General features: G+C 33.0%; 1 protein-coding gene across 9 annotated transcripts in view; it reads left to right on the top strand.

Moving 5' to 3' along the window:
- Nucleotides 1-25643, top strand: part of Dnm1l (dynamin 1 like) — a 55805-nt gene that overhangs the window by 1090 nt on the left and 29072 nt on the right. For 4 of the 9 annotated variants that reach the window (XM_005334039.5, XM_013362295.4, XM_005334036.5 and 1 more), the window contains exons 2-6: nucleotides 14833-14980; nucleotides 19554-19592; nucleotides 21057-21103; nucleotides 21771-21842; nucleotides 24215-24301. In XM_005334039.5, the coding sequence (XP_005334096.2) occupies nucleotides 14833-14980; nucleotides 19554-19592; nucleotides 21057-21103; nucleotides 21771-21842; nucleotides 24215-24301 (393 nt within the window). The remainder of the gene's footprint in view (nucleotides 1-14832; nucleotides 14981-19553; nucleotides 19593-21056; nucleotides 21104-21770; nucleotides 21843-24214; nucleotides 24302-25643) is intronic. The other 5 variants (XM_005334042.5, XM_005334041.5, XM_005334038.5 and 2 more) reach the window with 2 other exon arrangements.

Here is a 25643-nt window from a genome sequence, read left to right as displayed (position 1 = left end):
ATTGAACCCAGGGAGCATTTACCACTGAGCTACATCCTTATCCCTTTTTATTTATTTTGAGACAGGGTCTCATTAAGTTCCCTGGGGCTTCACTAAGTTGCCGAGGTGCCTTGAATTTGCCATCCTCCTGCCTCAGCCTCCTGAGTCGCTGGGATTGCCGGTGTTGCACCACCGAGCTGGCTTGTCATTACTTATAATAGTGTCTTTTGATATTATTAAAGCGACGTTTCCTCCATCATTCTTCAGGAGGTGCATCGCTACATCTTGCTACAAAATGAAATTGCAATAAATATAATGAGAGGGAACTTAATGTTCAGAATATTAGAGGATATCCAAGTACTGCAAACCTTGGAAGCCATAGATCTTTAATTTTTTTTTCTTTTGTTGTATCCGGGACTGAACTCAGGGGCACTTCAGCCATTGAGTCACATCCCAGCTCTATTTTGTGTTTTATTTAGAGACAGGACCTCACTGAGTTGCTTAGTGCCTTGCCATTTGCTGAGGCTGGCTTTGAACTAGTGATCTTTCTGCCTCAGCCTTCCAAGTCTCTTGGATTATAGGCGTGCGCCACGGTGCCCGGCTTCTTTTTGGCTTTTAAATAAAGCAAAAAAATTATTTTTGAAACAAATTATCTTGGTTTACTATAAAATTAGTATAGATACTGCCCAATCCTGCCAGCATATTCTAGTATTTGTAACAATATTTGTAATGATCAGAAACTGAATCATCAAACATAATAAATTCTGATCAATATTTTTATTGAGCATATTTCATTTAGTCTGAACCATGTAATTAGGTGCTCCATTAATACTTTGAGTGAATATTGCTCACTGTAATTAGATAATATTTTAGAACACTAGGACTTTTATTATCAAAAGTGATCTGTTTTTGTAAATAGAATTAGAAATGATATAAATTAAATTTTCTTTGGTAGTAATTAAAAAATGTTCCCTAAGCGCATACCAGAAACCTCCCATATACTTTTTAAGATTTTCAGTGCTCTTTCAGCATGAAATAATAAAAGAATCATGGCTTAAGTGTATCAGCATAAGTAGTTTAAAATAAAAACAGAGTTTTCTTACACAAAATAAGAGGTTTTTTTTTTTTTTTTCAGTCAATAAACCTGATGGCAAAATAGAGAGGAGCAGGAAAGAAAAGACCCTATCTTTTTGAAAGCCATTAACTGTGCCAACAGAAACCATCCTAGAAGTGATAGTTATGCCACTTTTGTATGTTGATGTTTGAAATTTCTTAAGGGAATTTTTTAACTGATTTAATGAGGTTTATTTCTGTCCAACTCCTTGTTAGCCAAAATTTAGTCCTTTATTATTCATGTACAGAAAAAATAAAAATTAGGAACAGTTTCTTTTTTCCTAAATTTTCCTCAATGTGTTAGAAAAAACACCTCTTCTGCTTACTTTGAATACTACTAGTATACTACTATCTTATTTATTCCATTTTTACTCTTTAATGTTGTGTAACATAAATACAGTACACATCTCACATTCTTGTTTAATGGATGGAGTAGTGTATAGTGAGTGAGCTCCAGACATATAAATGTTGCATATGTAGTTCTGACTAGTAAATTTCCCAGTTGTGGTGATCATGTCTTTGTAAACCAGGTAGAGTCTATCTTATATATTACTTACATGTTAAATGGCTGCAGGTCCCACCTTGTTGTACTTAGAACTGTGATTTTTAAACTTGAGTATGTATAAGGCTCACTTGGAAAATAAGTTTCCTGGATCCCATCCCCAAATTTTTATTTTATATGTCTGAAGCTAATGTAGTATCATAGGTTATTCTGATGCAAATGGTTCATAGATGAAACTGAACCATCTACCTGTGTATATTTGAATTGTAAACCACACAGTGCTTTGAAAAGCAGGAATGATTTAGGGAAGCTGAGTCTCAGGGCTTATTACTATTCATTATCATGTTGATTTTGGTGGCATTCTTGGTCCAAAGCATCAATTCTGAGGCAATCTTTGCCATTTCCTAAATGTTTTGAACCTTGATTTCTTAAATTTCCTAAATAATACTTATTTGATGGCTAGGGAGTTGGAGGAGTTGAGGAAAGAGAATCATGTTTACAAGTGTCGATCATTCACATATTTTATTATTTAGCTAAATAAATTGCTTTCCTCTTTCTCTAGCTGAGATCGTCTGTATGGAAAGAACAGAGAATGGGGAGAGAGAAGGTTGATACTTTTAGACCATGGTGTACTTTGCAGGTGGAGAAGGAGATAAGACTTAAGACAACTTTTGTGACTCAACTTGGGAAATTTAATCACTATTTCTTAAGTTGAGAATTGGAAGGGGGAGCCCTCCAGGTATGTAATCCAAACCACCATCCAGTACAGGCATCACAAAGCAGATGACATTAGCCAGAGATTGTGGCTTAGTATTGCTAGTAATGTGCTTTTCACATTGCATTTAATTTCAGTGATTTAATACTCTGTCTTCAGTAATTAAAACAAATGTAAAAGGAAATGAGATTTTGATTTTAATGACCAATTTGTAAATCAATTTTTTAAATAAATTCAACATTCAGAAAATTAAAATTTATATACATAAAATTTACTATTGTGGAGTATGCAATTCTGTGATTTTCACTATATTCACAAGGTTGCACACCCATTACCACTGTCTGATTCTAGAACATTTTCATTACCCGAGAAAGGATCCACTTAGGTTTTAGCAGTCACTTCCTCATTTCACCTTCCCCTATCCTCTGGCAACCACTAATCTACTTTCTGTCTCTATAGATTGCCTGTTGTAGACATTTTATATAAATGAAATTGTTCAATCTGGTCTTTTGTTTCTAACTTCTTTTGCTCAACATAATGTTTTTTTTTTTTTTTAGGTTCATCTGTATTATAGTGATTAGTGCAGGTTGAGCATTCCTAATCCAAAAATATGAAATCCAAAATGCTCCAGTGTCCAAAATTTTCTGAGTATCAAAATGATGCTACAAATGAAAAATTCTACACCTGAGCTCGTAACAGTTACAGTCAAAGTGCAGATGCAATAAAAATACTGTAGAATTACCTTTGGGCTATGTTTAGAAGGTATATATGAAACAAATGAGTTTCGTGTTTAGATTTGGGTCCCATCTCCAAGATTATATTGTTACTTATATGCAAATATCCCCAAATCTGACAAAATCCCAAATCCAAAACACTTCATTCAGTTGTAAGCATTTCAGATAAAGGATATTCAACCTGTACTTCATTCATTTTTGGTGGCCGAATAATATTCCATCGTATAGATTTACCACTATTATTTGTTGCAGGATATTGAGCTGTTACCACTTTTGGGCTATTATGAATAATGCTGCTGTGAACATTTTTTTACAAGTTTTTATGCGAATGTATGTTTTCAGTTCTCTTGAGACTAGAATAGAATTGCTGGATCATAAAGTAGCTTTTGTGTTTTAATTTTGAAGAACTGCCAAACTGTTTTCCACAGCAGCTGTAGCATTTTATATTCCCTTCAGCAGTGTATAGGATGTCAGTATACCATTACCAACGTCTTTATTTTTAAGTGTTAAATTATTCTGAATTTTTTTACTTAAAAAAAAAAAAGCATCTTTAAATCTCTACCCTGACCCTAAGTCTTTTATGGCCAACTCTTTTCATAGTTTGATGCCTCCTTTTCTTTTTTTCCCCCTCCATTGGGTACACTGTCTACATTTCAGTTACATATGAAATCTTGACTTCTCCTGCCTGATGTCTGATACTGCATACATTTGTTTTGTGTTTGTAGAGATGATGCCTTCATTAGGTTTAGTAATTTGGCTCCAATATTGATTGCAGTTTTCATTTCCTGATGTGGAGTATTCTTTTGAGTATGCTTAGGTAAAGAACTTTTTTTTTTTTTGGTAGTTTCTTTGTATAGATCATAAGCAGCTTCCTTTTAACTTTAAAAAACTTTTGGTGAAATTTACATAATATAAAAATAATTTTAAGCCAGGTATGGTGGTATATGCCTCTAATCCCAGCTATTGGCTACTCGGGCAGTGAAAACCTGTCTCAAAAGAACAAAAAATAACCAAAAAAAAAAAAAAAAAAGGCTAGGGTGTAGCTCTGTAGTAGAGCACTTAGCTCAGTGGTAGAGCACTTGCCTAGTATGTGTGAGGCCCTGGGTTTAATCCTCAGCACCTATACCACCACCACCAGTACCACCACCAAAAAACTTCACAGACATTCAGTGGCATTTAGTACATTCAAAATGGGAAACCACCACCTCCGCTTAGTTGTAACATTTTTGTTGCAAAAGAAATTTACCCACTAATTAGTCATTCCTTAGTTCTTCCTCCAACCACTGGCAAGCATCAATCTAATTTTTGTCTCTGTGGATTTACTTATTCTATGTATTGCATAGAAATGGAATCATATGATATGTGATGATTTATGTCTGGTTTCTTTTACTTAGCATAACATGGTTCTTTTGTGTTATAGCACATACTGGTACTTCATTCTTTTTAATGGCCTAGTAATATTCCATTTTAGTAATTTTCCCTATAAAGTGTGTGTGTGTGTGTGTGTGTGTGTGTGTGTGTATGAACCACACTTTGTTTATTCATTTATTCACTGATGGCGGTTGGGTTCTGTCTACCTGTTAACTACTATTGTACTACTGTGAACTAGTGTTTGAGTATCTGTTATCTGTTCTTTTAGTATATACGTAGTAAAATTGTTGAGTCGTATAGTAGTTCTATGTTTGACTTTTTGAGGAACTATGAATCTTTTCCATAGTGACTATACTGTTTTATAGTTCTCACCAGTAGTATACCACGGTCAGTTTTTTCTATATCCTTATCAAAATCAAAATTTGTAATTGTTTGGTTATAGACATCCTAATGGATATAAAGTGTTGTGGGTTTGCTTTGCTTTTCCCTAATGACTAATGATGCTGGATATCTTTTCATGTGCTTGTTGAGGTTGTCTTTTCATTGTTACGTTTTAAGAATTCTTTATAAATTTTGGATACTTGTTATGGTTTGAATCTGGAAGTCCCCCAAAGGCTCATATGTTGAGGACTTGTCCCCAATTTAAAATGTTTAAGGCAGGGCTTTTAGGAAATGATTGGATCATGAGGATTCTCACCTCATCAGTGGATTAATCCATTGAGGCTTCATAATTTGAATGGACTAAGTTGGGAGATGGTGGAAACTTTAGGAGGAGGAACCTTGTTGAACAGTGTGAGTCTTTGGAGACTGTGTCTTGTCCCTGCCCTTTCCTCTCTCTTCTTCTTGGCCACTGAGAGGTGAGCAGTTCTCTTCTACCATGTCTTCTCTGCCATGGTGCTTTGCTTCAGTGTAGGTCCATGGCAATGGAGCCAGTCTACCATGGACTGAAATCTTTGAAACTGTGAGCCAAAATAAATCCTCTTTTAAGTTGTTTTCTCAGGTATTTTGTCACTGCAACAAAAGTAATTAACATACTTACCAGAACCTTAATAATATATGGTTGCAAATAATTACTCCCTTCCTACAGCTTGACGTCACTCTCTTGATAGTGTGCTATAGTGCATATAAGTTTTTAATTTTACTGAAGTCTAATTTATCTATTTTTTCTTTTGTTGTTTGTGCTTTTAGTGTCATATGTAAGATATTGTTGAATACAAGATCATGAAGATTTACTATTTTATAGTTTCTTCTAAGGGTTTTATAGTTTTAGTTTGTATATTTAGGGTTTTGATCCATTTTCAGAAAATTTTTGCTAGTATGGAGTAGGGGTCCAACTTCAATTTTTACAAATGCCTATTCAGTTAACCCAGCACTATTTGTTAAAGAGACTGTTCTTTGCTTGGTGAATAGGGTTGGCACTATTGTTGAAGGTCATTTGACCATGAGATGTATGGATTTATTTCTGGACTCTCAAGTTCTTTTGCATCCTTATGCCAAAACACATTGCCTTACTGTAGCTTTGTAGTCTATATTGAAATTGGGATGTAGGAATCTACCAACTTTGTTCTTCCCTTTCAAGACTGTTTTGGTTATTTGGAGCCCCTTTTCATTCCATGTGAATTTTAGATAAATTTTATAAATAAGACTTAGGATTTTGATGGAGATTACATTAAGTCTGCAGATTGCTCTGAGGAAGTACTGCCATCAATAATATTAAGTCAGATATAGAATCTTTGGTTGTTAGGTTTTCCTTTTAGCACTTTAAATCATCTACTGCCTCTAGTTTTCATGGTTTCTGATGAGGAATCTGTTATCTATTGTTAATCTTATTAAGGATCCTTTGTACATGATGAGTTGCTTTCTGCTTCTCTCTTGCTGCTTTCAACATTTGTCTTTGTCTTTCAATAGTTTAATTATAATTTGTCTCTGTAGATCTCTTTGTGTTTTTTCTACTTGGAGTTCACTGAACTTCTTGGGAGTGTAGATTCATGTCACTTATCTCATGCTTCTCTGCTTTTATGGAAAAAGTATTTTTTGTTTTTGTTATTGTTTTGGTTCTAGGAATTGAAACCAGGGCCTTGTTCATGTTAAGGACATGCTCTACCACTGAGCTCTACCCCCCACCCCATAAAGTGGAGATTTTTATGGATATTACTTTTGCTATGGCCTTATCAGATATCAGATTATTATGGATATTACTTTTTTCATGGCCTTATCAGATATCTGAATGTCTTTGCTCTTTTATGATTCAAAGAACACTGGGCTTATGTTTCATAACTAAGAAAAGTTCTTTTCTAAAGATTGTTATATTTTGTCTTTAGGTAGAAGGTATGAACTATAAAGTAAAAACAGTTTAGCTATTTTAAATACTGTAATATTATAATTCTAAGAATACTGTAAAGCAAAAATTAAGGAAATCTCTAAATCTATAATTATTTCAAAATATATTAAGTATGTCTTTATCAGTGATATTAATATCAACTATATCAGCTATCTTACACAACTACAAAAAAAAAAAACCTTAAAAGTTAAAAATTGAGTTGTCCTTGGTAAATGTGGCATATGTGAACATTTGTAATTCCTCACTCTCCAACCAATGCTAGTTATCAGGGTTTTCTTTTTAGAGATGAAAATTTTAAAAATCTTTTTCAGTAAAAGGGCACATCTTAAAATAGAATTCAAAACATTATAAATTTCATTAGTTCTATTGGAGGAAAATGGAGGGTAATGCTGAAACCAGGCACACAAATCTTTTTCTTTTCTTTTTTTTTTTTAAAAGTATTTATTTATTTATTTTAGTTTTCGGCGGACACAACATCTTTGTATGTGGTGCTGAGGATCGAACCCGGGCTGCACGCATGCAAGGCGAGCACGCTACCGATTGAGCCACATCCCAGCCCAAATCTTTTTATTTTCAATACTAGGACCTCACATATGTTAGGAAGTGCTCTACTGCTGAGCTACATCCCCAATTCTTTATTTTATTTTGAGAGAGTCTTGCTAAGTTTCCCAACCTTGCCTTGAACTTGGGATCCTCCTGCCTTAGCCTCCAAAGTAGTTGAGATTACAGGCATGTACCACTATGCCCAGCCAGGCACACAGATTTTAGCTCCTAAATGCTATACAGGATATTGAATCAACTTTGGATATATGTGGAGATGGGAAAAACTGAAGACCTTTGAGTGCCAGTGGAGTCCTATTTTCAGAACAAGCTAGCTATAATTTTTTCTACTTTGTAGCTGCTGTTCACCTTCCTGGAAAGAGTATGTGGACACTGAATGGTTAAATCACTAGAGAAAAAAACCACTGATCTAAACAATTGTTAAAGAAGTCAATGCTATCTAAAATACTGAGTATAGATAAGAGATTTAAAAAACTGGGAGCTAATAGACATGTTTTGATGTCTGAGTGTGTTGGCACAGTATTAAAAAGAAAAATTTTTGCCTACATTTAAAAAATTGGTGGATTCAATTGAAAGACCCAGATTCTAGATTTTCCTTAAAAAAGTCAGAAAAGATCAAAATACTGAGCCCACATATCCAATGGATCTGAATAATGCCTTCTTTAAATAGATCATCCAGTATCTAATTGGTCAAAGCTCCCATTTGCCTTCCCTTGATGCCATTTATCATCATATACGTGGTGTTCTTTCTTATGGTGTGAAGAGGACAATGAAATGTTTTCTGTTTCTACATCTGTATAAAAAGTGGGAAGTTGAAGATGGCCTGGGTTACAGTTCAACCCTGTTGATTAGTTACCTAAGTATACCTGTGCAAATTATGTAACTTTTCTAAAAATTAGCTAATTAGTCTATAAAAAGAATAAATAGCAATTATTTTATGGAGGAGTTTGCCGAAATGACATTAATCATTTGAAATGGTGATAGTTATGTAGTATGTGCAATAAGCATTGGCCATTACTACTGATTAAGATGGCTGTACATTTTAAGAAAAAAAGAGATTTTGGGAGAACAGATGTTAGAAATATTCATGACATATATTTGGGGGAGGGGTAGGATTGTTGGGGATCAAACCCAGCGCATTGTGTAAACCTAGGCCAGTGCTCTATCATTGAGCTATACCCTTAGCCCTTGTCTGTCTGTCTCTGTCTGTCTGTCTGTCTATCTATCTATCTATCTATCTATATTTTTTTGATACTGAGGATTCAACACAGGGATACCTTCCCACTGAGCTGCATCCTTAGTCCTTTTTTATTTTTGAGACAAGGTATCACTAAATAGGCCACCCTGGCTTCAAACTCGTGATCCTCTTGTCTCAGCCTCTCATGTCACTGGGATTACCAGTGTAAAACACCCACACCCAGGTTGCCCTCTTATATATTTAATGTGGAAACAAGAAGTTAGGACAATACAGTTCTGTGGCATTTAAAAAAAATTACTTTATTGAGGTGTGATTGACATTCTGATGACATTTTGATTGAAGACTGGGTTGATTTATATATTCACTGTCTTTGTGGGTAATTGAGTTTGTAATATCTGAATTAGTTTGCTAAGGCTGCCATAACAAAATATTATAGACTGGGTGACTTAAACAACCAATTTATTTTCTTGGATTTGGAAGCTAGAAGTCTGAGGTCACAGTGTTTGCAGATTTGCTTTCTCCTGAGCCCTCTCACCTTGGCTTGAGAAAGCTGCCTTCTCAGTCCTCACATGGTCCTTCTTCTGTGTGTCCAAACTTCCTCTAATGAAGATGCTAGTCAGAATGTATTAGGGCCTACTCTGATAGCCTTACCTTAAATTTACCACCTTTTCAAATACAGTTACATTCTGAGGTACTGGGGATAGAATTTCAAAATATGGATTTTAAGGGGACATAATTCATTTCATCACAACCCATCTTAAAAAGTCTAATATACATATATTGTGTGTATATAAATATGTGTATAAGTGTAAAACTACAAATCAGAAGCCATAAAGGAGGAGGCATAGTTAGACAATCAGTAACAAAATGAGATTAATTTAGAATTGAAGAGAGAACTTAAAATGTATTTCCCATGAAATACCTCATTTAAGAAAGAAGAACAAAATGATAGGGTGGGAATGGTTGAAAGCAATAGTAACCGAAATTGCTGAAAACTTATTAATTATAACAGAAAAATAACTTGAGGAATTCTCCTAAAAGATCAAAACACATGTTGTGGAATTTATTAGAGATAAGGGACTTGAAAATGACAGTTAAGAGAATCAAAATCCTTATCACAGATAATTGGGAGGAGTGCTCGGAGCAGATGACAAAATAAATAATAATAAAGTAAGTCATAGGCAAAACTTCTTCACTGCTAAAGTCAGACAGCTTCAGATCACAATTACTGGACATAAATATTGAAATAAAAGAGATCATTATTAAATATCTGAAACTAAAACACAAGGCATACCACAAACTTCTAAATAGAAGCAGGATAGTGGTAGTGGTGAGGGGTACAGATTTCTATAAAGGGGAAAAAGAATCGGACTACTAGTCTACAAAAGTAAATGTTAGATACACAGAGAAGTATATAGCTTTCCAAGGAAAACTGAAATTTAAAAATTCTGTATCCATCCATAATATAACCATTGTTTTTTTCTTTTTGGATGGTGCTGTGGTTTGATTGTGTCCCCAAAGGAATCAAGTGCTGGAGGCTTGGTTGTCAGTGCGGTGACATTAAAAGGCAGTGGAAGCTTTATGAGGTGGGATTTAATGGGAGGTGGTTAGGTTACTGGGGGTTCTGCCATTATTCCCTCAATGCTATTCTTATGGAATGAGGTCTCACAAGAGTAGGTTGTAATAAAGAAAGGCCACTCCACACACTTGCTCCCTTTGCTGTTTCCCTTCCCACTTCTCTGCCATATTGTGATGCATCCAGGAAGTTCCTCACCACAGGCTGAACAGATGGGGCTACCCATTCTTGGACTTTAAGTTTTCTAAAGCATGAGCTAATAAACTTTTTTCTTTAATTATTATTTATAGCAGCAGAAACCAGACTAATACAAGTGGTGATGTGTTTTTTGTTTTATTAAAAAAAAATGGGCTAGGATGTGGCTTAGTAATAAAGTACTTGCCTGGCATGCACAAACTCCTGGGTTCAATCCCCAGTACCATGAAAAAAACCTGATTATACATTCTATAGTTATGATTTACATGTAATCAAAATTAATAAAAATCTGAGAGAGCACAGGGGGTCTGGTGCTAATTTCAGGAAATCTGCTGGGATCTTAGAAATAAAGACAACATATTAAAAATTTTGGTTTTAACTTATTATTTATTCTTGCTCTTTTAGGTCATTTTTCTTCATTTCCCAGGTATGAGTTGACATGAATAGACAAGACTTATTTTAACAGCAGTCTAACCAATTAGGTGGGTTTTAGGAACTCTATTTTCTAAGAAGTAACTCAGTCTAGTTCCAAAATGACAAAAAGCAATTCATATCATTTTGTTCACATTTGAATTCCACTGGTGTCAGAGATGAAGTGACATTTTCTAGTCTACCAATGAAGTCTTTAGGTACTTTCTCAGTTTACTAGGCATCATAAAAATGTAGGGTTCATAATTTCTCCAATTTAATAAGTTTTTTGATTTCTTGAAGCATCATATGAATCAACCATGCCACTAAAGTCCACACAGAGCAGTCATCATGTTCTTCCCATTCATTTTAACATGAGGCTTACTTTCCATTTCAGGTATTTGTACATTTTCATAATGAGACAGGTCATAGCATGAAAGTGTTGGGTCCAAAATGCACTACCATTCAGTATATTTCATTTCTGGAGGAACCTTAATCCCACAGATACCTCTTTTTTTATTGCCTTAGAATGGATACCAGCATATTTATGTCAAATTTGGATGAGTGTGATCCACACTGTGCCTGAATCCAGGTGCCTCTTATTGGCTGCCCCTCTAGCTGATCCTCCAGTTGAGGTCCACAGTACAGTTCTCATAAGGTTGGCAAAGGGTTCTTTGCCATAGCAGTGCCCCAGGCCTATGTGCCATACCACCCTTGTAACCATTCTTTTTAAGTGAATCCTAACCAAACAAGAGAACAGAAAATATGTTTGTCTTAGCTCTTCGTTTCCTAAGATGATGTGAAAGAAGATTGAAATATTACCTGAATTGCTTATAGACCTTTGTTGCAGACTTGAGTAATACAGTGAGCTTTCTTCTGCCAGAGCTGGACACTAAAGAGAGTACAGATCACTTTTACAGAAGGCAGGTTGTACATAGTAGTTGATGTATAACCTATATTCAAGTTGTGTGGCTCCATCAAGTGTTTGCTTTGGGTATAGGAGAAAAGAGGCCTTTTATTATCTCTTCAGTGGGAGATTCTGTACCACATTTGAGGCATTATAAAATTATTTTGAAACACTGAAAATGTCACCAGAGTATAATAATAATAATAATAATAATAAATACAGTAATATTATGAATATTGTTAAATGTACCTTCCAAATTAATAAAATATTAATAGCTAGTTAAATTTCTTTTCAGAGAAATGGAAAGAGAGGCACATTCTTGAATTTGGTGTTTTGTCATACCCTTGCACTTCATTATACATATATATAGAGAGAATCTAAACAATATATAATATTTTCTTAGATGGATTTAACTTGAAGTAATTAGTGTCAAATAAATAGTATATGCCCTTCTGCAATGTTTTTGACGGTCATGTGAATTCATATATCCAGGCCTACATTCCTCATTTATTCACTTATACCTCTCTAAAACAGACAATTATAAGAATATATTACAAATTATCCTCTTGTTGAGGAACATTTGTCCTGTTCTCCATGTCACTGAGGACATTCCTATGCATATCTCTTTATACATGTTTCAGAATTTGTTTAAGTTATCAAAATGGAATTGCTAGACTGTATATTATATTTATTTTTAATAGATATCTCTGCTGCTTAGGATGTTATAATCATTTATATTCCTACCAACAGAGCAAAATATGTTTATTTATATAATACTTGGTATTGTCATGATTTTTATTTATGATTTCTCATTGTGGTTTTTGTTGCATCCTGCTGATTATTAGTGAGTTTGAACCTCTTATTTCTTGACCTTTTGTGGTTCTGATATTATGAGTTTTTGTTCCTATTTCTGTACATTATTTTCTATTAGGTTATTCATCTTTTATTGATTTGTAGCAGTTATACATTTTGGTTATGAATTATTTTTCTTTTTTTGCATGCTAAAGATTTAACCTAAGGCCTCATACATGCTTTACAATAGTTACAAATTATTTGTAAGTTATATGGATCACAGATATTTTCCCTAATTTTTTTTGTGAGGGCAAGAAGTTTTAATTTTATGATCAACCTTTTCTTCCCTGGTTTGTACATTCTGGACATTGATTCCCATAGATCCTTCCTGATTCAACAGGTGAAATTAAGATTTTTTTTCATTTGTAGAAAGTATTAAAAGATATATTACTTTTGACTAAGGAAAAAAAACAGTGCGGGAAAAAATACAGTATATATAAAAACACAGTATATTGAAAAGTTAAGAAAATTGCAATTCTAGAAGTATTTAAAATGTGTATTAGGTATCATACACATTTAAAAGACTATCTAATAGAGGTTTATATGTTATTATTTACTGCATGTTAGATATTAGTATTGTTATCTGTATTAAATTTCCTGAGTATGATAATTATGTAGTTATAGAGAAGAATGACCTTGTGCCTAGGAAACACATGCCACATTATTTAGAGGGGAAATATTCTGGTATCTGTTACTAATTCTGAAATGGGAAAACAAAAGAAAAAAGTATGTGTGTATGTGTAAGGAGAGACATAAAACAAAAAGCAAATGTGTCAGATTGTTAATAAATGATTGACTCTGTGTTAAGGTTTGTGACTTCTTGCAACTTTTGGTAGCATTTAAAATTTCAAAATAGGCCTGGGGTTGTGGCTCAGTGGTAGAGTGCTTACCTAGAATGCATGAGGCACTGGGTTCAATCCTCAGCAACCCGTAAAAATAAAATAAAGATATTGTGTCCACCTAAAACTAAAACTAAATATTTAAAAAAAATTTCAAAATAGCCGGGTGCAGTGGCACATGCCTATAATCCTAGCAGCTTGGGAAGCTGAGGCAGGAGGATTGAAAATTCAAGGCTAGCCTCTGCAACTTAGTGAGGCCCTAAGCAACTCGGCCAGAGCCTGTCTTTAAATAAAATATTAAAAAGGCTGGGGATGTGGCTCAGTGATTAAGTGCCTCTGGGTTTAATCTCTAGTGCCCCACCCCCCAAAAAAAACCTTTTTTTTTTTTTTTTTTTCAAAATAAGTAGTTGGGGGAATATTCAAAACAAAAAAAATGAAATACATTATAGATAAAGAGCTTTATAAGAAATATAAGCTTTAAATGAAATATAAGCACTAGCATTTGCATAAGCAGATCACAAAAGGAGAAATACAGAAAGCCCTTAAAAAAATTTGACCTCAATGATAAAGGAAGGCGGGCTGGGGCTGTGGCTCAGTGGTAGGGCGCCCACCTTGCACGTGTGAGGTCCTGTGTGAGGTCCTGAGTTCCATCCTCAGAACCATATAAAAATAAATAAAGATATTGTGTCCATCTACAACTAAAAAACATGTTAAAAAATGATAAAGGAATGCAAATTTAAAAGAGCTGTTAGTGTCCATCTATCAAAGTAGCAAAGACTTGAAAAGTGACAATGTCCAGTGAGGCTGGGGATGCAACAAACAACAAATTTGTAACAAACTGTTGGGAGTACAGCTGAATGTTGCTATCTTGTGGTATGCAGTTTGGCAGTAACTATGAATGCTTAAAATCTATATCTTCTTTAATTGCAGCAATTTAATTTAAATGAACTAAATCTAATGAGGTAATAAATGAGTAAGGTTATGTATATAAACATATTCACTGCAGCATTTTTCTTAATAGTGTAAACCATTTAAACATTCATTTATTAGGGTTTGGTTTTATACACAGTAGAATACTGTGTAGAATACTGTGTAGAATAGTTTAACCATTAAACTCTGACGTTGTTAATATAATGATATGAGACTATATCCCTGATTATTACATTAGAAATAAAAGCAAGTTAGGGAAAGATATATTCAGTACTGTCCCCATTTAATGTGAAATAACTACATATTATAAGCATGATTTTATGTATATATCAGTATTATGTAGATTTTAAAACCTGTTTGAGGGAGTATCAAAAAAAGTAGGAAAATTATGGGAAAAGGGACTTTTTTTTTGAGTAGGCTTTTATTTTTTTGTTTTTGGATTTTTTTTTAATAAAAAGATGTCCTAATAGAAAATATAATTAAATTTCATTTAAAAAGTTTCCACTGATTTTTCCCTTAAGATAATCCGTGTATGTTGCTTTATTAGTAGTCTATTAACAGAAAAAAATCTGTTAAGAAACTCATTGTTTTCTTGTATATTCTGTTTTCAGAGCAGTGGAAAGAGCTCAGTGCTAGAAAGCCTAGTGGGGAGGGACCTGCTTCCCAGAGGTACTGGTATTGTCACTCGAAGACCACTCATTCTGCAACTGGTCCATGTTTCACCAGAAGATAAACGAAAAACAACAGGAGAAGACAATGGTAAATTTCAATTTGGAGATAAGAGTTTTTTTACAGCGTTATTCTTTTTTTTTTGTCTGTTCTTAAAAAGATATGCATTGATTAGACAATTAACAATTAGTGATCATAGCAAAATTAGAAGTCCTATGAAGAGAAGCAATATGCATTTTTCTTAATGTAAAAAAAAATAATTTTTGTTTTTGAAGGGCCATGAGCAAAGCTGTTGGGAGTAGTTCCTTTGGAGGAATTCAGCTTAGTAAACAGTTAATACTTTTCAAGTTGGATCCAATGAGGCACTCAGTAAATAGTAATCAGTTATTTTTTTTTTTTAAAAAGCTTTTAAATGCTTTATGGAGTATTTAAAGTTTTTTCCTCTTCTAGTTTTTAACCATTAATATATTTTTTAAATTTTGATTTAGAATTTTAGTCATTTAGATTCTAGTTGAAGAAATTCATTCATCATTCATTCTTTTTTTTTGCAATACTGAGGATTGAACCCAAGAGCACAGCCCTTTTTATTTTATTTTTAGACAGTCTTGCTAAATTGCGCAGTTGGGCCTTGAACTCATGATCTTCCTTCCTCAGTCTCCTGAGTTGCTTGGATTACAGACATGTGTCATTGTGCTCACCAAAAGATTTCATTTTAAGTAAAATTAAAATGACTAATTTTTAGCTTAGCATTGTTTTCTCACTTTCCCTTTTTTTGGTCTTACTATGTGCTTGCTATTTTTGATTCTTCTGCTCCTCTATCGAAGAGGAATATTATTTATAGAAAGAGTTGTAGTATTTAAATTGTTATTAGTTTTTTCTATTCTCGTGTTAAGGTTTTCCTATATAACACATACTATTTGATTTTTAAAGATTCTCTTCTCCCTGTGTTTAGTTTTAGTCTCCAGCTAAACTGAATTAGGCTATTTCTTTAATGGATTAATGACTAGTAAGGAAGGAATATGAAAGTAGCAAAATGCATTGTTTTATATAACAAGGTTTTAGAAAAATTAAACTGAAAATATTTTAAGAAATGCTATTTTGTCTATTAGCTTTTAAGTTGCTTATTAAATATGTATCCTATATTAATCATATTAGTGAGATTTGAAATGTTTGAGTAATATACTTAAGGGCTGAGGATTTAGCTCAGTGGTAGAGCACTTGCCTACCACTCTGATCCCTAGTATTGTGCATGCTATGTACTAACCCTGTGTGACCTAGAAAACAAAAAAGAAAGTTATGGATTCAATATTCCTGTTTATTTCAGTGTTCAGCTCAGACTTTCTGTCTTACAAGTCTGTAAAATAGCTCTAATTATTAAGTAACTTTTGCAGTAGAGTACCATGTCTGTAGCCAGGAGCGGTGGCACATGCCTTAATCCCAGTGACTGAAGAGGCTGAGGCAGGAGGATCTTGAGTTCAAAGTTAGCCTTAGCAATGGTGAGGTACTAAGCACCTCAGTGAGACCCTGTCTCTAAAAAAATATAAAAAAGGCCTGGGGATGTGGCTTGGTGGTTAAGCACCCCTTGGGTCAATCCTGGTACCACCCCCCCCGGCCCCCCCCAAAAGTACATGTGTTGTTTCTTACCTGCAGAGATCTGTGTTCAATGCAATTTCATTCTGCTTATATTCTAATGTAAGATGAAATAATGATATTGACAAAATTGATGGTATTTTAATTTCTGTATTTGATTTTTTCCTTCATTTATTATAAGAGCTATTGGTGGTGGTTGTTTTATTTTTAAGTGGGGAAAACCTGTTATGAACATCTACTATGACCCTAGAATGTTAATCATTGAAGCAAGTTAGCAAAGTTGTAGATGTTAACAAGTAATATTTTTGTATAGACTGTCAGAGAGACACAAAGAAATCTTTTAAATTATATTAGATATATCTAATATAATTGTGTTATTAATCACTTTACATTTCTTTAATATTTCTTTATTATTGAAATTCTGAACTGCAGATTTAGTCCTTGTGGGCTAACCTATGTTTCAGCCTCAAATATGTAGAATAGCACTTTTTAAAATTCATCCCCACCAATTTCATTAAATACATTTGTCAGACAATTTTAGCTAAGATTTTAAGAAAACTATATAGCATTATGTCTCTTAATTTTTAAATTTCCTTAAGTCACTTTGAAAGAGCAGAGGATATTCTGTCTCTCAGAAACTACTTGCAAATGTGGGCAAGTGTTTCCTTAGATTAAAGCTTTTCTTGTTTGGAAAGGTAGTATATTTCAGCTATAGATGTGTCAGTTCCTCAGTATCTCTTTTGCTGTATCTGTCCAATGTGTTTTGTTGATGTCTCCTCTCTGTATCTTTACCTGTATATACATTTTCCCAAGCTTAGTGCTTTTTGACACACACACACACACACACACACACACACACACACACACACACACAAAGTCAGGTCGGATATGGTGATGCATTCCTGTAATCCGAGCCCCTTGGGAGGCAGAGGTAGGATGATCACAAGCTCAACGCCAGCCTGGGCAATTTAGTGAGATCCTGTCTTAAAATATAAAATAAAAAAGGGCTGGTAGATCAGTGTTAAAATTCCCTTGGATTTTAGATTATTAGATTGGTTAAATCTAATATTAGGGGAAGAAAATGACAAGTTACCTAGAACACAAAATAGATAACCATAAATTTGAGTACTAAATTTCATATTTTATTCTATGATAGTTCTTTAGTTTCTCATTAGAGCTAATTTCTCCTGGATAAGCATTTCTAGTTATCATAAATCATTCTAACCCAGAGAAAATTGGAAACCATGAAGTAGATTAGCATACAGTTTAATTAAAAGAGTATGAACTTGCTGAATGCAATGGCACACAGCTGTAATCCCAGCTACTTGGGAGGCTGAGGCAGGAAGTTCACAAGTTTGAGGCTAGTCTTAGCAATTTAACAATATCCTTTCTCAAAATCAGAAGGGCTAGAGATATAGTTTAGTGTCAGGGCGCTTGCCTAGCATGTGCAAGACCCTGGGTTCAATCCTGAGTACCCCCACCCCACTCTCCAAAAGGATAAATTACCTGATAGCCTGATAATAAAAGAGAATGGGAGGAAATCATAAGCGAACAGAAGTTCTTCAAAAAAATATTCATTGGCCATTTTGTATAAGGATTTATAAAGCCTGTGAGGGCTTTGTTATTTCATAAAAGTCTGAGTTACTAATAACATACTAAGAACAGTGCATTCTAAAATGACAGAGAAGTCTGGCATGGTGGCGTATCCCAGTAATTGAAGCATTCAGGAGGCTCAAGCAGGAGGATCACAAGTTTGAGGCCATCATTAGCAATTTAGTGAGACCCTGTTTCAAAATTAAAAGTATTGGGGATGTAGCTCAGTGGTAAAGTATCCCTGGGTTCAATATCCAGTACCACCGCCCCCCCCAAAAAAAGAACAAAACAAAATCCAACATGAATAAGTGTAATTTATATATAGGTCTATCAAAACTGGCTAAAATATTTTAGTGTTTAATATGTATAATTATGATGAAAGTTTATTTAGCATAGGATCAGATCCTTCATTCTACTAGCTACTTGGGAAAATTGATGTATCAGTACGTAAATTTATAGTATTCTCATTGCTTCCTACTTCTAACAATGTAAATGAAGTTTTTGTTAAATTCTTATTAAAAACAAAATTAAACTATGTTTTAGAGTAGAGTGTTTAGCTTGAACTTTATAAACCTTCACAAATATCCTTCATATATTTGTAAAAAATCAAATTTTTATCAGATTTTCTTTTAGACAAAATGCAAAAGTAGCATGCTGATTAAAGGCCAAAATTCTGCTATATCTTATACCTCTGAACAGTGAGTCATTGGAAACTTGAAAAATTATGAATTTTGGGGAGAGAGATTTTGTTTTATTAAGTATATATAAAATAGGATAATACTAATATTTAGGATAATACTAAAAATTTTGTGTATAATTTGAACTGTTTAGTTAAATTACCCATATAGGCAATAAAGACCAAAAGAAAAAGGTAGGATTAATCTTTCTGTATAGAGGGTTGTGGTTATAAGCAGTAGACTCCTTTAGTGGATTGAATCCATGAAGATGGAGAGATTACTTTCTGTTAAATTTAATTTTATTAACCAAATATATTCTATTAAATTTAACATCTGCTTCAAAGAAAATACCCTTATAAAGTTCAGTCTTTGCTAATAGGGCAAATACTTGCATATACTTACTAATTCTTAAGGTTTTGAAATAAGAGCCCAATATATTTTATAGATTTCTTTCTTTTTTTTAATCGATTTATCTTTTCTTACAGTAGGCTATCAAATAATATCTCAAAGGCAAGTTATTGAATAGTGGACTAATTTTAATCTATTTAGAATTAAGAAACAATGGTGTTTTCTAAAAATGTTAAAAAGAAACTATGGCACATAATATGATTTATAATTACTTAAAAAAATATATATATACACACACACACATCCTCTAATTCAAGTGGTAAATTTTGAATAATTGAATGCTATGTGCATTTGAAATGTGATCATATTTTTACAAATTTGATTTTTTAAAAAGGTTTAAAATTTTAGGGTAAGCACTAAACTTTTCATTCTGTGCTGTTTCTCTTTAACTACAGACCCTGCTACATGGAAAAACTCAAGACACCTTTCTAAAGGTTTCCTCTATCCATTTGTTTTTGGCCCTTCTTTTTCTATTATGCCTGCATGTGTGCTTATGTACTCTTACAGGCTGTGTGCATTTTTTTTTCTTCCATTTTTATTTGCTTATCCACATTGATTGCAGGTTTTATCTTGTTATCTTTCTGGCATTACATCAAAATGCAAGCTTTTTTGGTGGTGAATGTAATTTATTTTATTTTTATTTTTAAAAACATGCTTGTGAAACTAGGCCTCTTTTATATTATAAGGTAAACTAAAAACACCCCTTTGGTATGTAGTACCTGCCTTTGTGAGTTTTATTCACCTAGATAACTCCAGTCCTCCAATGAGACTTCTTGGAAGAAGGTACTATGCTTCAAGTAGGTGAGCATTTTACTTGCAAAAAGGATCCAGTTTTATTTACCTTTATTCCACCAAAGAAATGATCCACCTTTCTTTGATAAATATTTATGTGGATATCTTATAGTCATTTTGATTTTAGGTAGCTAATATACATTATTCAATACACTTCATTATTATTAAAAACTTCTGTGAATTTGGCAAAAACAAAATAGCTCTGCTTGGGAGAGGTAAATTTAGATTATCTTTATACAATTAAACATTTCTAATTTCTGGGAAAAACAATAAAATTCGTTCTCCAAGTTTTAGCCTACTTTACACTGTGTATACAGTGAATCTATTTTCCTTATTTCAGCCAGTACAGGAGGAACAGACCTATGATTGGAAACTAATGGAGAGTGTGTCAACTCTATACAGTGCATATACCAGATTTTTTGTTTTTGTTTTTTTCCCCCACTCCATTTCATTTTTTTCCTACCTTCAATTCCATGGGAAAACACAGCTTTGACCTTGGGGGAATTATCTTAAAAAGACATGTTACAAAACAGTTAGCTCCATGCTACTGAGGGAGCTCTTAAAGAAGCACCAAACTGTGACTTTATAGGTATCCAACTGGAAACTAAATAAAACAACAACAAAGCACTGAAAAAATTGGCTTTCATTCATATAAGAAAATTTTTACTGGGGGTGTATGCACAAATATGTTATATATGCTTTTTGTATTACTCAATGGAATTCTTTTATTTTCTTTTTAGCCATTAGCTTAAATGCATATTTTCATCAGATAAACTGCTTTCATACATAATATGTTTGGAGAATATACCTTTTGCTATATCATATTACAAATAAATAAAAATAAACAATTTTATTTATCAAATCTATAGAGTTCAAATGGTGGCAAGACCTATGAGCAAATCTCCCTGAAATTAGACATGATTTTGATATATGTGATACAATTTATTAAATTTGAAATGTACAATTTAGCAGATCTTAAAACACTTGTTACCTTGTGAATGGCAAAATAGGAGCAAAAAAAGCAATTTATTGTGTTGCCTTTTTGAATTCCTAACCATAAAAAGTGATTCCCATAGTTTTCAATAAATTAGTTTTTCTTTTTCTAGGGGTAGAAGCAGAAGAATGGGGTAAATTTCTTCACACCAAAAATAAGGTAATCATGCAAGAATGTAATGAAGAAATAGCATGTTGAAAATAATATTTTGGAGAAATACTAGATAATTTAATTTCTTATCATTGGCAATCATGTTATTTTAAAGCGAACATTTCTTGTAAAATAAATCTTAGTAACATTTCTAACCACAGTAGTATATTTGGCAAACAATCTCTAAAGTGAGCCTGATTTCTCTCTAATTTGGAGATTCTTAACTGTTGCATTTTGGAGATTCATAATTGTGGGATCAGGCAACTTTGAAACAAAGCTTTGAAAAACTGAATCTCTGGGCATGGTGGTATATGCCTGTAATCCCAGTAGTTTGGGAGGATGAGACAGGAGGATTGCAAGTTCAAGGCCAGCCTCAGCAACTCAGTGAGGCTGTAAACAGCTTAGTGAGACCCTGTCTCAATGGGGAAGAAAAATAGCTTGGGCTGTAGCTTAGTTGTAAACTGTTCTTGGGTTAAATCTCCAGTACCAAAAAAATAAAATAAAAACTAAAAACTATGAATCCTAGGCTCAGAACAAGTATATGTGTACATTAGAATTTGTTTACTCATTCTTTGAAGCAAATTGATAGACATCCTTGAAATGTGTGGGTATTTCCCAACTTGAGAGCTTTTGGTCTTATTTTAAATATTGTGCTTTTTGTTTCAATAACTTTCAGCTTTACACGGATTTTGATGAAATTCGACAGGAAATTGAAAATGAAACAGAAAGGATTTCAGGAAATAATAAGGTAGGCATCTTTTTAGACTTGGAAGGCATAAACATCAGTAAATATATCATCGAGGATTTTTCTGTATCTAATATATGAAGAGTATTGTAAATTTGCAGTCTTGGTTTTTGAAATAAATGGAGTATTTTTATAACAAAAACTTTTGCTTAAAATCACTTGTTTTGTGATTGGGGATGTGTGAGGTGCTGGGTTTGCTCTCTGGCATCAGAAAAAAATCATAAAATTCATTTGTTTCTTAGAACTTATATATATTAGATATTTTATTTATATTTTTATTCTTGATTCTATCAGGTACACATTACTTTATTGTATAATTATTCTACTTATTACAATTATTATGAATTATCTTTTTTGGATGGATTGATTTTTCTGTAACTCAGAAGCATTATATAGCTTGTGAGACACATGTATTTGGAAAAGCTTTTTTTTGTGTGTGAAAATGAAAAGCAATATGTTAACTGATGACTTTCTTATTTTCTAAGATTGTGAGAATTTAAAATAAATTAGATATCTAAGATACCATTGATCTCAATACTAGGCACTATCACCGCCTCACATAAATCCTTCTTTTTTGTTTTTCTTTATTCTTGTAACTTTTCTCTCTCTTTTATTCCTTTTTTTGTTTTCACCTCCATTTTTGTATTATCCAGAGGCACATTTAATCCCACAAACAGTCCCTAGCCTAATATTAATATTTTTCACATATTTATTGAGTCCTTTTATCTGCAAGATGTTGTGGTGAGGTTTTTGTGTTTTTTTTTCCCCCTACCAAAAGCAGTTTTTGGAGACACATTAAGTCTTTATGCCTATTTGTTTGTTTTAGTGACTGTTTTGTTCATTATTTTACTCTAAGCTGATAACTTTTGAGTGTTTGTTATAGCTGCTATATTTCTATGAGTTTCTGATGTTGTTATATATAGGAAGAAAAAGGGGACCAGATAATTTTGTCTTTGGGGACATTATTAATCATAACACCAATTTGAATTATCTCTACAGAGATCCCAATGTACATACTGAATTCAGCAGTTGGTGGTAATTTTATAGTACCAGAACTTAAAGTATGAGATTATGATGATTCAGAAATGAAAGTGTTTAGTTACATGAACTGAATGTCAAGAAATATTTAGTCAGTATTCATACAAGATGTTTACATTATATAAAAAAATATGTTTACATTATGCTAAGGATATAATTTACTTACCTAGTAGGTTTTTTATCTGCTCTTTACCTTTGAAATGTCCATTAGCTTCAATTAAATAAAAAAATATCCTCTTAAATCATGCGTGTAATGAAATAAATGCTGCTTTGATCGTATGTGATTTAATATGACTAAATGTATAAATGGTTTCATATAGTTAACATAAATCCCTGAAGGATTGAAAATGTAAGATTGGAGTTTTAAAGGTATTTGGCAGTACTTTGAATTGGATGCGCTGAGAATGCCATGGCAGTAGATCCTGAGAAATAATACAACCTAGGTGTGCCAAATAATGACAGTTAATGACTTTGGAACACTAGAGTATTTAAAATAGAAAATAGCCCACTACTTTTTTTAATATAGCAAATGTAACTGTTTTAAAAAACTTATACTAAAGCTTCCTAGGAAATTAGAATTTTCAGTGGGTTATAATGGAAAATATAAGGTGTATAAATATATGAGAGGACATATTAAAGGATAAGGAAGAACATGTACAAACAAAAGGTGTAAATACCTCCTAAGTGTCCTTTTACTTGTAGCTGACTCAATCCTAAAACTTGTAGAAGGCCAATGTTGAAGAAGAGGGAGGCTCTGCAATAATTATTCTATGGAAGAGAAAATAAGGTATCTCTCACTATTCATATTTTTACTATTTGAAGTTAGGAATCTAAAAATTCAGATGAATTGTCTAAGAAAACTCTTGGTATACACACTTTTGTCATTTGATATTCAAAGATCAGGAGCCATCTTAATCTAAATAAGTTTTTATCTATTTCTTACTATCTCAACTCAAGAGCATCATAAATTTGAATAGTGAATTTAGATAGTGAATAAATTATTCTTTTGTTCAATACTAAGTCTATTAGACATTTAAGTAATATATGCACAGAATATATTACTTAATAGAGGAAAGAAATAGAAACAGTGCAGGTGATATAAATTGTTTATGTAAATGGTATGGGGTTAGGTAGGATTATAATTTGTTATATGACTAACTGACTGCCTTCTTGTGTTTTTTACTAAGTTTTGATTGTTGGAAAGTTGTAGTGATCATGGTTTAATTCATATTTAAAAGTATCTAACGTCTTATCTACTTGAAATGAGATTTACCTTAGCATTTCATACTTCATTGAAATTTTAATGTGATTTTAATATTTTTAAAACTTATTTTTAGGGAGTAAGCCCTGAACCAATTCATCTTAAGATTTTTTCACCAAACGTTGTCAATTTGACACTTGTGGATTTACCAGGAATGACCAAGGTGAGGAATAGTTGTTATTCATGGTGGATTTGGTTATGTTTTCACTTGAATAAATGTATTTACATAACCTCATATAAGAATAATGAGCTTCGTTTTGTAATCAACTTAATCTGTTATAGCAATTTATATAGTTATAGCCTGCTCTGTCTTTGAAACACTTTCTTTACTTGGTTTCCGGGATACCACACTCTACTGTTTTATCAACAGTATTAATGGTCACTTTTTTCCAATCTCTTTTGTAGGTTTCTTCTCATCTCCCCAATGTCTAAACAGTTGAGTGCCCTAGAACTTAATGTTTGGACTCTTGTCTTCCCTAGGTAGACTTACCTCCTTGTTTTCATCAAATCTTAATGGCTTTAAAATATATAAATTTCTATATTTTGATATTTACATAACTCTAGACTTGGATATTCAGCTATCCTCTTAACATATACACTTAAATATCTATAGGCATTTCAGACTTGAAATACCAAATTCCTGATCTGTCCTTCAATTAGATTTGATTTTTCTATTGTCTTCCTTATCAACAAATTGCTGAGCCATGAAGTTTATTATCCAGGATACTTTTTTATCCTTCATTTCACTTTTGTCAGCAAATCCTCTTGTTCTTCTTATCTTTATAATATATCCAGAACTGTCATGTCTTACAGATTCTTAGCTACTATCCTGAGCTGGCCACTATCATCTCACCTGTATTGGTATAATAATAATAAATAATAGGTCTTCTTTATTATCTGTTCTTAACTTAGCAACCAAACATTCTGTTAAAGTAAAAATTAGATCGTATCATTTCTTGGCTCAGAGTCTCTTTAGTGGCTTCCCATTTCCCTGAGAGTAAAAGTCTAAGTTCTTACAGAGAGCTAAAATATCTACTTGATATATCCCTGTCATTCTTAGTTTCTAACTTCTGCTCTAGTCTCTTGCCCTTATTTACTAAGCCTGGAATGTTCTTCCTCCACTTCTCTGTATGTACTACCTCTCCCTTATTGCCTTTAATTTTTGTTCATGCTCTCAAATGTCATGGTCTCAGTGAGATCTTCTATGAATTTTCTTATGTAAGAACATAGCCTAGTTTAAGTCAATAATTTAAAATCATAAGTCTCTCAAATCATTCCCTAGCCTTTTTGTTTTGCTTTGTTTTTTCAACAGCCCATTCTACACCTAGATATTTTAGATGTTTCTTTATTACCTGCCTTGCATCACTAAAACATAAGCAGGAATTTTGGTATTTTAAAAATTCATTACTGTAAAAGAATCTCACTGAGACGAGTACCTGAAATCATAATAGGCTGCCAATAAACACTTGATGACTTAATGAATGAACTTGTCTTTAGGCGGTTAA

The sequence above is a fragment of the Ictidomys tridecemlineatus genome, chromosome 6 (assembly GCF_052094955.1).
Source record: "Ictidomys tridecemlineatus isolate mIctTri1 chromosome 6, mIctTri1.hap1, whole genome shotgun sequence".
NCBI lineage: Eukaryota > Metazoa > Chordata > Mammalia > Rodentia > Sciuridae > Ictidomys > Ictidomys tridecemlineatus.
Note: the sequence above shows the minus strand (reverse complement) of the source record. Positions and strands in the feature narration are given on the sequence as shown.